At 42.0% G+C, this 14,327-nt stretch overlaps 1 protein-coding gene across 1 annotated transcript in view; it reads right to left on the reverse strand.

The window, feature by feature from the left end:
• Positions 1-6,582: 6,582 nt before the first annotated feature.
• Positions 6,583-14,327, reverse strand: part of dlgap3 (discs, large (Drosophila) homolog-associated protein 3) — a 162,353-nt gene continuing 154,608 nt past the window's right edge. The window contains exons 7-13 of the mRNA XM_084739701.1: positions 12,817-13,355; positions 10,616-10,710; positions 9,438-9,657; positions 8,296-8,590; positions 8,107-8,198; positions 7,739-7,885; positions 6,583-7,108 (exon numbers count right to left, since the gene is read on the reverse strand). Of these exons, the coding sequence (XP_084595827.1) occupies positions 6,794-7,108; positions 7,739-7,885; positions 8,107-8,198; positions 8,296-8,590; positions 9,438-9,657; positions 10,616-10,710; positions 12,817-13,355 (1,703 nt within the window). The 3' untranslated portion in view covers positions 6,583-6,793. The remainder of the gene's footprint in view (positions 7,109-7,738; positions 7,886-8,106; positions 8,199-8,295; positions 8,591-9,437; positions 9,658-10,615; positions 10,711-12,816; positions 13,356-14,327) is intronic.

Raw genomic sequence — 14,327 nt, forward strand, 5'->3', positions numbered from 1 at the left:
AACTATTAAAGATATAATCCACAAGACTTTAATGAAGTCAAAGCCTGTTTTTGATCCTTTTCATGTTTTTTAGCAATAGCCATTTTACATTCTGTAATGCCTTGTCTAGATAGCAGTTTCCAGGGTTAGTCTGCCGTTCCCACAGTGGATTAAAATTGCCCACCAGTGCACAGAGATTAATTCTTGATTCATTTTTTCAAGTGGTTTATTTAGAATTTTTTTAACTGCTTGATTTTAAAAACAGTTGAATAAAAGATGATTAGATTTTTTTTCTGAGGAATCGCTGTACTGTGTTTAAACAGTATATTAGTGATTTTAAAGGTGGTAGTTTTCAGTGTTAGTGGCGGGGTCCACCATTCCTGCAGTGGACTGAAACTGCCTAGTTTAATGGCACTCTATTTATTATATAATCTTTTTTGTGCCCTCTCCCTTTGCAACGCTTCTGGATGGAAACAAGCATTCATATGATCATTTAAAGACACAATATAAAAATTCCTCCACTAGGGGTCTCTCTCACATTAAAACAACATAAGACATAGTTTGATGATGTTGTGAAGTAGCTTGGGATCATGGGCGTTGTTATCGTCATTCTTAAACAACCACCATACCTGATGAAAATCTATCTGGCATGACTCAAGCAGAAATGCTGTTCATGGACGAGGTAATATTAAAGTTTTATTTACGCTACATTTAGTCATATTCATCAGCTCTCTGACATATCTGATGTATACCTTGTTTTCCTGGAAGTTAGCTACTAGCTTGCAAAGGCTAGTAGGAAACACACCATTACCTTGAATAAATTATGGATTTCTCTCCATGTGGAGGTGGTTGGAAACATTTGGCATAATGTAAGCCCCATCAAATTAACTTAACAAAATATATAACATGTAGTGTTTAAGATATTTAAATGAGGAGTATTACATATTATAGCTTTAATTGAAATTCAGTTGCGATACATTTGGATGGAAACATGGCTGCTGTTTATTGCTCTCCTGATGCTGTATCTATATTGAGTTGCTGCAGGTTGAAATATTGCAGTAAGTGATGGAACAAGGAAAAAGCAGCCGCAGCTCGTAGCTCTACTTACTTAGCCGGAAAACCGAGTTCCCTTTCTTCTCCTACTGAGGTTCAACTCTTTGCTTTTTCCTCCAGAGCAGCTCTGCCTCTCACAAATGTCTGCATAACTAAAACTCAAATCTGCTGCTACAGCATTCCTCCTGCAGATGTACAGTATACAGCACACACACATTGGCTACAATTGAGCTCTGGACTCAAACCACCGCTTCTTTCACTGCTGCTCTCCAGTCTCAGGAAAAATGGCTACTAGAGAATCTGGGCTCAAAGGATTTCCCCGTTCGTTCCGAGAGTTATGGAAAACATTCCCGCAGGACCGATCTGGTCCTGTATTTCCAGGGTCCGTCGGTTGTGTGGCGTTAAGAGAGAATCCCCTGAGGACAGAGGCCTGGGTCGGGGTTGGAGACACCGCTGCTAGAAACTGAGGTACTCGGAGTTGACTCGTCCGTCTGGCTGTGCACGAGGGGTTTTTGCACTTCTAGAAAGAGGTGAAAGGGTTCGTATAGTAGTCCGTCTGGTGTGGTGGTGAGTGCTTGTACAACTATACACCCAGGTGCTATTTTTAGCTGAGGCTCCTGTATTTATACTGTGAGGATAAAGGACAGATGGACGGTAAAACACGAAACAAAAAGAATGGAAATCATACCACCGAAAGTGTGTTTGCAATGGACCTGTTTCAAGGCAAGGTGGCTGGCTAACACCTCAACATGTGATCAAAGTACAGAGGAGAAAGTCAGCGAGAATCGAAGAAAAAGTAGTAGTTGCTACGGTGGAGAAATATCCCACAAAGCCTCTTTGATTCCTGGTCACCCTCAAGGCCGACTTGTAATGGAAAGACCTTGCTGTCCCTCTGCGCGTAGGTTTGAGGACTGTGAGGGTGGAGACGAGAGGCCTTCACAGTGGAGTAACAGTATAAAAGCAGGTCTTTTGTGCTTTGTTTGATGAGGGCTGTGTCAAACACCACTGAGATGTTGTCGAGAAGTTTGAGGGGAACAGAGGAGAGGGAAGGATGAGGGGATAAAAAGGCTGCTTGCTCTGCAAACCCACACTGCTGCAGATGAATTAAAACATGATTCTCAGCCCTTTTTCTTCATCGTCAGGGCAACTCTCTTCAGTGGAGGTTGTTAAATTGATCCAAATCAAAACGCTGATTGCTGTTTCAAGGTTGCCAGTATCACTGTCCTCCAAGGATATAATCTTTGTACAAAGACTCGTTGAAATAACTTACACTGTAAAATCTTGTCAATTATCTTCAATCACAAAAGGCTACAAAATTTTGCTCTCCTTGTATCAGTCAAAAACGAGATTCCGCTAAATTTCTCAAAGGAGGTTTGACATAAAACATGCAGTATTAACATCAACAAAATCTGCCAGTCTTATGCGTGTATTGCAAGTGAGAGTGAGGGAGACAAAGGATGGCATGTCAGTACGCTAAAAACATTTTCTTTAACAATATTCTCTGCGGTTTTTATACTTTTCTATTTACACATCTTTCTATATATATATATACTGTAAACTGTGTTCAAAGGAAACCTCCACATATAGCTGGTTAGGCACATGTAGTTGGTTCTAAAGAGGAAATACAGGGAGAGGAGATACAGCAGTATATGTTGTTAGAACCACAGACAGATATACAGTAGGCCTAAGGAGGATCATACTTGGCAATTAACACTCTTGCCAGTTATATACCCTGTGAACCCGACCCAGCACTCACAAACCGAAGATAATAATTCTTTTTCACATGTACTGAGTCTGGATATGCCACACAGCTGTAGTATCACACAACGCTATAATCTATCATAATAATACTGTAGTATTTCACATTTGATATATGCTTTTTTTGTACATATACTGTACTCAATAGTCTCTACTAATCTAGAAATGTAGATTATATTATAAAATATACATCTCCCATTAAAATATCCCATTTTGCCAACACATTCCATCCAAATAGAAAAGAAAAAAAAAACAGGTCATGCTAAAAGATTCTTATATTTTGTGTTTTTTTGTCTTTAAAATGGCTGATTTGGACTTTTTAGTATTCATTGGGCTTTATACTACGTCCCTCATGACACACACAGCCCACTATGCACACAGTATACACACACACACACAAGGCTATACGCACCATCCATACAAAATACTTCGATTAGAAATATCTAAATGAGACTCTTTCAAAGCTTTTAAAATCATGCTACACTTTCAGTGGACACGTCAGATAGTATGATTTCAAGAAGTAAATAAATGAATAAGGGAAAGGAACAGTGCAGCAAACATACAGTATAATTCCATTCATAAAAACTAGCAAGTAAAGGAGAAATATGTAAGATCAGTGTTCAAAAATGAGTATTGCAGTCCAGATAGTGAGTTGGAGCCACAGACTGTATATTAAATAGGTTGAATTACTATTTAATATACGATCTTTGGTTGAAACAAGTTGCCCCCACCCTCAGACACAAAGTTCAGGCAAGTTCCCTGCACGAGTCCTACACTGTAAGTTGATTGGCTGTTTATAACTGTTAATTGACTTTCATTGTAAAGCTAAACCCATTATCCTGAAAACAAAAGCACGCTGCTCTGAAAATACACACGCAGGAGATGGACTTCGGTGACTGCCTGCCAGACTCCATTAACAAATTGCTCACTTCAACAGTTATAAACATCTTCTCCCTCTAAAAGATCACTAATGATTTCTTATGCTTCATGAACAGACACTTAGTCATTCAGCAAACATTTGGCATTAATTTTAAACTCTAAATAACACTGTGGACCAGGATGTAAATTTAAAAGGAGAACATGCTGGCTGTAGCGTTGTTGTCAGAGAAGACGGTATTTCAACTTAGCATGTTTCCTTCATGTTTTTGATATATCAAGGACATTTTATGATTTAGTACAGTAAATAAATTACACATTTCTCCTTTAATCTCAGCATCATTACAAAACACTAGAATCAAATTGCTTTTCTATCGTTTCACAACTGATGGTTTCCTCTCTTTGATGACTCTTTGGAAGGGGTTTGGAGGGAGCGACACTGAACACGACTCCTTTTGTTTTGTCTCGATCAGAGAAATCATTCTCTCTTTCATCAGTGGCATCGGAAATTAAGAGGATTTTACTTCAAGTTAGGTGAGCGGATCCTGCTGAAGACTTTGGCAGTGCTTCCCTTTTGTGATCCACTGCTTCATCTTCTAAATTCTAAACTCTGAATATTCAAGAAAAGACACTGTGTGTCAAGGGAAAGAAATGAAAAAAAAAAAAAACTAATAAAGAAACCGATCTTCTTTCATGGCTGTTTCATCAGGGCATCTGTTAAATCCTGACTGAGGTGGAAAGAACTCTCTGCAGACCACTGTTGTTGGTGTTGGGTCCTTGTTTGACCACTTGGTGGTGCTATAGTCTCACAGTGAAATGGGAGCTTTCTCAGTGAAGTCCTGAAAAGCCACCAAAATATATTCCCATAAAAATTCCCAGCAATCCCACCCCTGAACACTCGAAACTTGAGAGAGACTACATAAAAAGCAAACGGCTCTGTGTCTTTTTTTTTTGTCTGTGATGCTCTCTGGCTGTCAAGGCTGTGATGCTACACGGCAAAAAAGCTCCTTTTGGCAAACATGAGTGTGCACACTATGTACAAATAGCACTTGCACATTCAAACAGCCTCACTGCTGAATGCTGAGGGGAGTCGATGGATATGCAGGACGTGAGGAATGAAGGAAAGAGGCAGTTTCATATTCTTTGACCAGGCGCCTGGGTGGACAGATGGCACCTGGGTGAACGGAGCCAGCTGTAGTTGACTGAATATACTTGGAGGATGTTCTTTGGGGACCGCCAACCATCTGACTTTAAGGGCATATAAATTGATGGTGAGATATGAATATCCATGTTTATTCATCCAGTGAAGAGTGTGGATATATCTTTGTTGATTCAAGAGATGGCAACAAGGGGGATCCACTGGGAGATTCTGTCATCTCCTCACACAGAGGTTTTGTGCCTGTTAAGCCCTTTATTTTCAGTGATGGAGAAGTGCTAGGTGAACACGCACAGGCATGCTACTACTGCGTGAACCTCAGCTGACTACTGTTATAAAAGTGGACTGTTTCTTGTTTGTTGTCAGCCATAAAGTAATCCAGAGAATTCTTTTAAAAAAGTCTATAACTCATATCTGCTAGCTACCATTTCAGGTCTAGGCCTCTGTGTCAGTAAAATGTCTAAATTTCAAGACACTAAAATGGCTGTCATTGCTTGTTTAATGGGCATGAGGAGTGACTTTGCAATGAGGTGGTGGAAATTCACCATGGTCACACAGCAGCCATATTCTTCTGACATCACAGCCAGGGTGCCAAGCTCAAATGTACGGTCGTATTACAGGTTGCAAGTCCTGAACACAGAGAATCTGACAAATCATTCTGATTTCATCACTTTCCGATTGATCAGCAACTGAAAAGACAATGGACAGTGAAAATCTGGAGGGACAGGGGTCCATATATCAAGCTATAACGACATATTTGGTACCCCTTTAGCTACTGTGAGACAACAGCTAATGTTAGCATTCCACCACTTCCTTGCTAACAATACTATTAGTTCATCTTACATGATACAATATATTCATTCTGAAATATCAACGCACATCATGGACACATTCATTTAAGCCTTTGTGAAACGTACTGGATGTATTCAAGCTCACAATGTGACGTTAACTGTCTTGATACCCTGTGTCCAAAAATATTACATTAAGCTAAGCAGCTAATCAGAGCATAAGAACTATCTGATTGATTTTTTTCCTTATCACATTTTTGTGTTAACACATTTGGTAGCCCATTAGCTACAGTGAGACAACAGCTAATGTTAGCATTCAGCCACTTCCTAACGAATAGCACAGTTTGATAGTGTTACACAGTACAATAGGAAAGGAATAAATGAATGTGAAATATCAATACACATCTTGGACACATTTATCTAAGGCTAACGTAAAACACACTGAATGTACTTAAGCTTGTAACATGGGCTAACATTATTGCTAACTGCCTTATTGTCTTAGCTGGTTAAGTCAGTAACGTGATATTTTATTTTTGTAGTGTTAACGCGGGTTACATCACAAACACAACACAACAGTGTTAGAAGTATGATAAGGAAAGAATTATCAGACTATTTTCTTCTCAGCTAAAACACTGCTAACCCTGTAACTCAGACAAGAGAAAGGAGGACAGTTAACATTACATTGTGAGCTTGATTACATTCAGTTACTTCCAGGCTTAAATAAATATGTCCAAGATGAACGTTTATATTTCAGTATTCATTTACGCCTTTTCTATTATATTGTGTAGCACTATCAAACAATAAACTTACCTAGAAATCTGTTGAATGCTAATGTGAGCTAATGTCTCCCAGTAGCTAATGGGTTATTAAATATATGGTTTTAGCTTGTAATATGGCCCAATGACCCCCCAGAGTTTCACTATCCATTGTCTTTTCAAGTAGTAAGACTACTCTGATTTGTCAGATTCTCTGTTTACTCAATTTGCAGCCACCTGGAGTGTGACATCAGAGTAAAATGGCTGCTGTGTGAATATGGTGAATACTGAGTGGAGGGGAGAAGATAAACAGCAATGACCCACAGAAGATCCAAAACTGGGCTCAGAGAAAGACTGAGATTGTAGGTCAGCTTTGCAGGGCGAGAGGATGAGTGAGGAGGTGGGTGGAAAACACCTCAGTGTTGCGTTCAGAGTCGAGTCTGGGCTTCGGGGATGTAGATTTCGATGCTGTCGGCGCTCTCCGTGGCTGAGTTCTGCCTGAAGGAGGCGGTGCGCTTGGTCTGCAGCAGCCTCCTCCTTGCTTCTGTCCTCTGACGGTCCCCGAGGTCCAGGGACTTCTCCCTGATGGGTAGGGTGTGTCCACCCAGGCGAGGCACCACCAGGCCCCCTGACCCACCTCCTCCGCTTCCGGCGCCACTGTCTGCGGTGCTATCGGCCCGGAGGCTGCCACTCACCCCGCCCGCTGGCTTCTTTGGTAAGGGAGGAGGAAGCTTCTTATCCTCCTGGCCCAGCGACGGCAAGACGTGAATATCAGATGAAAACGGACAGTGGATTTATTGTGTGGGTGGTGGAAAAAAATGGTTTGTACAAAAGGGATCCCATGCAAAAAAGTGGGAGAAACAGGGAGAATGACAAATCAAAAAGCAAAATCACCAACAAAAAGGGTAAAATTCAAGTGAGGAAGAGTCATAGACCGAGACATTATGACAGACAAATAACCAAAATCAGCAAAAAGCGTCTCAGCATGCGTTGGCATTGGATGACGTAAAAGGAAATGAAATGGTAGAAGAAAAGGTAAACAAAGAAGAAGAAAGGAGACAATTATTAGTTTGTTACCAAGAATAACAAAGTTGATCAGTATAGACAATACCAGATTAGCACTTTCTTCTGTCTGATCAGCTGTGATAAATCTAAAAATCCTGATATGTGTTTAGATTTCTAGCAGTTTAAGGCTCCACAGTCTCATATGGGCAGCTCAGATCAGCTCAGTTCCTCTTGCTGTTCTGTATTTTCACAGCCTGCAAAGGCTTGGAGGGCACGACCATCTGCGCTACTCTTCTGCACACTGCCATCTTAGCTCTGGGGGAGTGCTGTAGGGAAACCAGGGCTGTTTGGATCCCGGGGCCTCTCACCTTCTTTTCAGGTGGGAGCCTCCAATTAGAGTCCTTGAGCCTCTGGAGGTCCTGAAACTTGACCCTGACGTCCTCTATGTTGAGCTGGAGCAGGTCCCAGAAGCTCGCCAGGTCCTGAGAAGTGGGCTGCGGGTACGCTGATGGGTCCTGGGTGGATGGCGAGATGGGACATGACATGTGATGGGTGACAGAGTACAAGGATTTGTGGAACAGAGAAAGACTACAAAATTACATAGGACAAATTTATGCATTAGTGTTCTTGCAGCGAAGCTAATTTTGCCCCTGGCAAGGGTGAATCTCGGCAAAACCAAGCACCATATCTAATGTGTGTTGTCATGATTTTGCATGCAATCATCTCACATACTCACCACACTTTGTTGGCAGAGGCGGAAGAACTGCTGGACTTTCTGAGACATGAGCATCTGGGCACTGCCAACTGCATTTCGAATCAGCTCGAGAACTGGGGAGGAAACAGCACATAAGAAGTTTTAGAAATCCAAGAATTATTCATCGTTTATCTTTATCTCGGGTCCTTTTTATCCTCCTCCCAAACTCACCCTCCTCTGGCAGTTCGTTCTCCTCTGCCTCCCTCTCCATGTTCTGGCACCAGCCCTCCATCCTCTCCACCTCCGTCTGCAGGAGGCGCAAGAAGAACTCTCCGTCTCTCATGCAGGGTGAGGCTCGGCCCGAATCAGGCAGGCTCCGCGGGCCCTCCAGGGACGGTGTCCCCGCCCAGGCTCTCTCAGAGGTGATGGGCAGAGGGGAGTGGGATCGTGGAGGCAGGTGTGGGTGCTGGTGGGGCCGTGGGTCTGCTGAGCAGGGCTCAGTGGTGTAGCCACTCTGGATAAAGTCCTGGGACAACATGAGATAAAAGTGTTGGACACGGGTATTTGGACTATCAATAACTGGTAAACATCATCCTCAAACATCATGTCTTAGTCGAGTGGCAATTAATTTTATAGGGTATGGCTGAACTCCTTCCAGTACCTACATCAACTGAAAGACACTGGATCATTGACTAATGGCTGATATGATATAGTAATATTTGGACAGTGTTATGACATTTTGGACATAAGTCACTAAACATCTAATATTTAATATGTTAGAAGTAATGTACAGTGAGCAGATCATTATTGGGAACATGGTTGAGACAGGGTAACAAGTAACAATACAATGCATTTTTTAAAATTTGTTGTGGAAACGTTACACCTTTAAAGGTACCTAGTGGGGTTTTTGACCAGTAATAAAACTTCAAGCAGGTTTCTCCTCTGTTCGTATCTTCTGGCAGCAGAACTTACATATTGCGTGTTTAATTAAGATGGAGCAAAAATGCTTTTTTTCACTTCAAACACTGAATATAGTTTACAAGAACAGCAGCTTTCAAAAAGGGGACCCGCGAACCAACAAGGCTCCCTGAGTGGTTTGTAGGGGGTCCCCAGTAAAAGAAGGAATATAATATAATATGATAAAATATTTTTACTTTTATCACATGCTTTGGATGTTGGAATATTGTTGGCTGTTTTGATTGGCTGTAATGTCCAGTGATCCTAGTTTGATCAAAAAAAAAAAAAATACACAGGGGACTCCTTTGAGACAAAATCCTCTCAAATTCATAATGGAGATGGTCTGATCTGTTGTGCGGCCCTTGATATGAGAAAGTTTGAGATCACCCACACAGAAACACTGAGCGCAGACCCACCTCTCTGTAGGCCCACTGTCCCTGCGTGTGGACGGTGCGGTGACACTCTGTGTACTGGCTTGCCGACTCCGGCTCCGAAGAGTGCCTTTGGAAGGAACAGCCGAACTGGAGACTCTTGTCCTGCGTTGGCACGGCGATGCTGAGCCCCGGGAAGCCCTCGGGGTCCAGGTCGGCCTGCACGCTCGCTGTCACGCTGTTGGAGCGCTTGAAACGAGCCCGCCTGCAACACAGGGAGTCACAGCAGGCCCCGAGCCATCCAGTCACAAAGAGTATCACATGCAAAAGCCTTTTCTCAAATCATGTTTTTCCTCTGATAATTGCGCGTTCCTGTTGGAGCAGGGATAGTCACGCTGTCACTGCAGTCACTACTACTCACATGGCTGTGATAAGCCCTGCTAAATCCTCTGGCATATGACGCACCAGTATGTGCAAATGTCATGTCAATGGACTCAGTGATGAGTGTTTACTCTGTTACAAGTTTGTACCCCACCTCCCCTCATTCTGCTTTGCTGTCTGATGAGGTGCGAAGCGTGACTCAGATTTATGCTCTTCTTGCACTTCTGTTTTCTCCCCCGACGTCACACTGATGCCCTTCATGATTGCGGGAGGTGGGGGATGTTAACAGGAGCACGATCACACAACACTCCAGATTCGGGAGGGATGTTATGACCGCTTGCAAGCATGCGTGTGAATCTGACCTGTAAACGACGCTAGATATAATTAGGAGCAGTGCATCACGTGTGAAAGTCATGTTGAGTGTATGATTTGCAGTAGTCATGGTTACAGTGGAAAAACAAGACATTCTTGGAACAAAGTGTTACTGGGTTCAAGCTGTGATGTCTGATGAAATGTTAAATGAAATAATAGGATCTAGCCTAGAAATCAACGATAGGTGGCTGCACTGTCGGGAGCCAGGGAGATGAAGGCTTTTTCAAATGATGTATTAAAATTATTCACATAATTTACTCTGCAAATACCAAAATCTCCTGATGAAGCCACATATTTTGGGGCAAAGCTAAATTAGCGAATAAACAAACGTTCATCTTAGTTTTCAAGTTTGTGTCCATAATTAAGGCAAGTTAAATGTCAAGCAAAATAAACTCACTTCCAGCTGAGAGGAGATTTGAAAGATAAATACTTACTCCCTGCTTTGATATTTGGTTGTATTTCCATTTTACCTTTTGTCGTCTTCCACTTGGACTCCTATAGAGTGGACCTCTGTGAGAGCTTTGCCGTCTGTGTCTGAATCTGACAGAGTCTCTGAGCTGTCCACCTGAAACAGGAGAAGCCACAAAGCAACTCAGTCAGAAAGCAGAGGTATTTGCTGAACAAGTGGAATTAGTGAATAGTTATACATTTTGGTTAATATGCTCCACCATTTTGGGGCTTAGATGCAAGAGCTTAGAGCACAATATGTCTCTTGAAATTTTAGGGGTATTATCAGTTTAACATTAGCTAACAAGTTAGCTAAACTAGCCTGTTAGTTAATTTACTTTAAGTGGTAAACATAATCTAGTTATGTTTTTAAACGTTTGGGTACAATGATGGAATCTGGGAAATACAGTCCCATAACGAGCAAAGGTATCAGGATGAAGTAAAGTATTATTATAATTCCCACGTAGTTTAGTATATGCAATGTTTCAGGCCACTGAGCAGGACAGACGGGGGGGACATAAACAAAACTTTCAAAAAGTGAAGTGTTATATTTGTGTGTGAATTTTATCAAAAGTGGAGTTGGCATTTATTAAATATGCATATTTTTAATTGCATAATTTATTTAGAAATTTACTGAGGAAAACAACTTTGAGCCCGCCAGGCTTAGATGAGAAGATTGATACCGCTCTCATTTCTGTCAACACAATAAAAGACTACAGCCTGCAGCCACGTAGCTTAGCATAAATACTGGAAACAGCTAATAACAGCTAGCCTGGCTCCGTCCAAAGATAACAAATCCCCCTGCCAGCACCTTTAAAGCTCACTAATTAACAGTATTTGTTTAATCTATACAAAAAGCAAAGTACAAAAACAACATGTTGTAGTTTTATAAGTAGGTTTTAGATATAACGTGTGTGTAGTGAACTTGTGTTCGTGGTCAGATTTTATTACTGTTGGACAGACCCTCTCTAGCTATTTCAACCTGTTTCCAGTTTTTATGCTAAGCTATGCTAACCAGCAGCTGGTTCTAGCTTCATATTTAACAAACACATGAGAGTGGTGTCTTCTCATCAAATCTTCTCATCAAGAAAGCAAATATGTATATTTCTGAAAAAAATCCTTATATGTCTTTACATGTGAAGATTAATACCACTCTCATATGTAATGACTTCAGGAAGTTGTGTGTGCAAATAGATAAACCCGTTAATTAGTAGGCTTAGAGTGTTGGTAAGTGTATTTTTTACCTTTACGGAGAGGCAGGCTAGGTGTTTCCCCCGTTTTCAGTCTTTATGCTAAGCTACACTAATCAATTCCTGACTTTTGCTTTGTTTCAGACAACTGCTGTATTTCTTTAACATGTACCTTCCATAATTGAGACCGTAAGTTGATAAGTGTTGAAATTATTAGCTCGGGGGTCTACAGTCTTTACTATCAAAAGAGACATTTTAGGCCAAAAATCTGTCTGGAGCCACAACTATTAAATTCTCAATTCTCCTCTGAGACCTTTTGGGGATTTGGCATCCATAACTAGGCTTGGGAGACTCAAGACTGTCCAAAATTTAGAAGAAAAGGTGCTTAGCCAGAGACACGGCACATTTAGTTGATGAAATATTAAAATGTTATTTGAGTCTGTATACAGGCTATACATCACTTTAGACAACAATAATACATGAAAATCAAAATGTTAAAAAAAAAAAACATTGTTTATTTCAGTATAATTTTTTTGTCAAAGCCACAGGGAGCCACTGGAGATGGGCAAACCAGCCGCATGTGGCTCCCGAGCAGCAGGTTGCTTACCCCTGGACTAGTCACTGATTTTGTAAAAATGCCAAACATTTTCTGGTTTGGATTTTTTCAAAGTGATGATTTGCTGCATTTGTATGTTCAATATCATCATAAAATGAATAAATTAGGTCTATGGAATGTTGAGGTCACACCAACCAAGAAATTTGCCAACTAGTGATGGACATTTTTTACTATTTTCTGTCTTACTTACACTAAAAGATTAAGTTATTAAAATATTCTTGCATTTATCTGTTTTATTCGATTTTTATGCATGTATGTCCCTATGTCCCCCTCTCGCACTGTCATAGTGAAGCCATAGCACTCCTTTTCATTAACTTAAACTATAATTGGGTTGAAGTGAAATGACATATTGAAAAAAATAATGAATGGACTCCTTAGTTGCAGCCTAATTTTGATAGAGAAAAAGGTCCTTTCTCACCTGCACAGCAATGGACGGCCTCCACTTTCTCCCTCCGCGTCCTTCGTCCTGTCCCCCAGCTTTACTCAGCACTATGCTGTTCTGAGGCAGGGACACAGACTTCCCCAGGCTGCCCCCGACCCTGCCATCCCTCTCCCTGGCAGGCCTCGGTGGCCCCTCCAGCAGACTGTCGGCTGAGCTGCTGTGTTTGGCCCTCACCCCAACTCCTGGACCCCCTCCGTAGGGCACCAGCTCCCGTGATCCCCTCACCCCATCTAGGCTCTCTGCAGAGTTACTGTGCTGTCGAGAGCGTCCGGGGCCCGCAGCGGTGTAGAAACCCCCCCTGGAGGAGCGACCCGAGGGCCCGTCAGAGCTACCCAGGTCCACGGAGTTGCTGTGCTGCTTGGGGCGCCCGGGGCCCGAGCTCGAGGCCAGCTGTCCGCTGTTCTGGAAGTAGGCATCCTGGGTGGACTCGGTGCTGCTCTGGGCTCGCACCGAGAGTGAAGACTTGGACATGCGAGGTGGGAGTGGGGGAGGAGCACCTTTACGATAAGGAAAGACTGAAGTGTCAGAAGAGCGGGAAAAAGGGAGACAGAGGCATAGTGGGTTGTTAAAAGCAACATGGGAACTATATCAACAGGGAGCAGGGGAGGTGGATACTTACAAAAGGGACAGACTGGAAGGAGAAGGTGAAAGGAAAAGCAAGGAGGGACATTTGTTGATATGAAAGGGGGGGAAGCAATACAGAGAAACAGAGAAAAACAACAAAATCATTAAGAAATAATGCCAATGCAAGATGTGACAGAAAGATTTATAAATGCAACTCAAAAGCCCTTCTTCTTCTCACCAAAAATCAGCTTTTGGTTTGGATTTCAGTGAGAGGCAGGCAGGGAGTGAAGTGGTGGAAAAGACAGACGTGACAGCAAGTGACAAAAAAGAAAACCCCTTCCCTTGAGCTAACTTAACTCGGCTTCTTAAGAAGATAAAGCAATTTCCTGAGAGAAATATTAAAATGAGGAGCACAGATTGTCTCTTCCTTCTCTCTCACTTCATTCAAATGTATACACACGCACGCACACACGCATGCACGCATGCATGCGCTCACGCACGCACACGGTTTATTTTCAGTGACTAAAGGATCAAACTTTAATGCACTTCTTTCCAAGCATCTTCATCACCAACCAGCCTGTCACAGTTTACAAAGATCCTAACCATGAGGCTCTATAAGCTCCACTATGGGAGCTTGTATGTATGGAGGTGTGTGTCTTTGAGTTGTGTACTGCGCATGTGTATTTGATGTATATGACACTTCACAGAGGTTTTAAGGGGGGGATTTGCTGGTCTAAGCTTAGAAATTGAAGTCCTGGAAGGCACTAGAGTGGCTGTGCAGTTTGTACAAACACACACAAGTAAATATAAGGACCCACACAAATAAATAAATCCAGATTTCAAATTAAGCAGAGCTCTGTTGCACAATCAAAACTAATCTCAGTTTATTGATTTAAACCAATTAAACACAACTGAACAGATTT

This window comes from Lutjanus erythropterus, chromosome 16, assembly GCF_056507025.1.
Source record: "Lutjanus erythropterus isolate fLutEry1 chromosome 16, fLutEry1.hap2, whole genome shotgun sequence".
NCBI classification, from domain to species: domain Eukaryota; kingdom Metazoa; phylum Chordata; class Actinopteri; order Lutjaniformes; family Lutjanidae; genus Lutjanus; species Lutjanus erythropterus.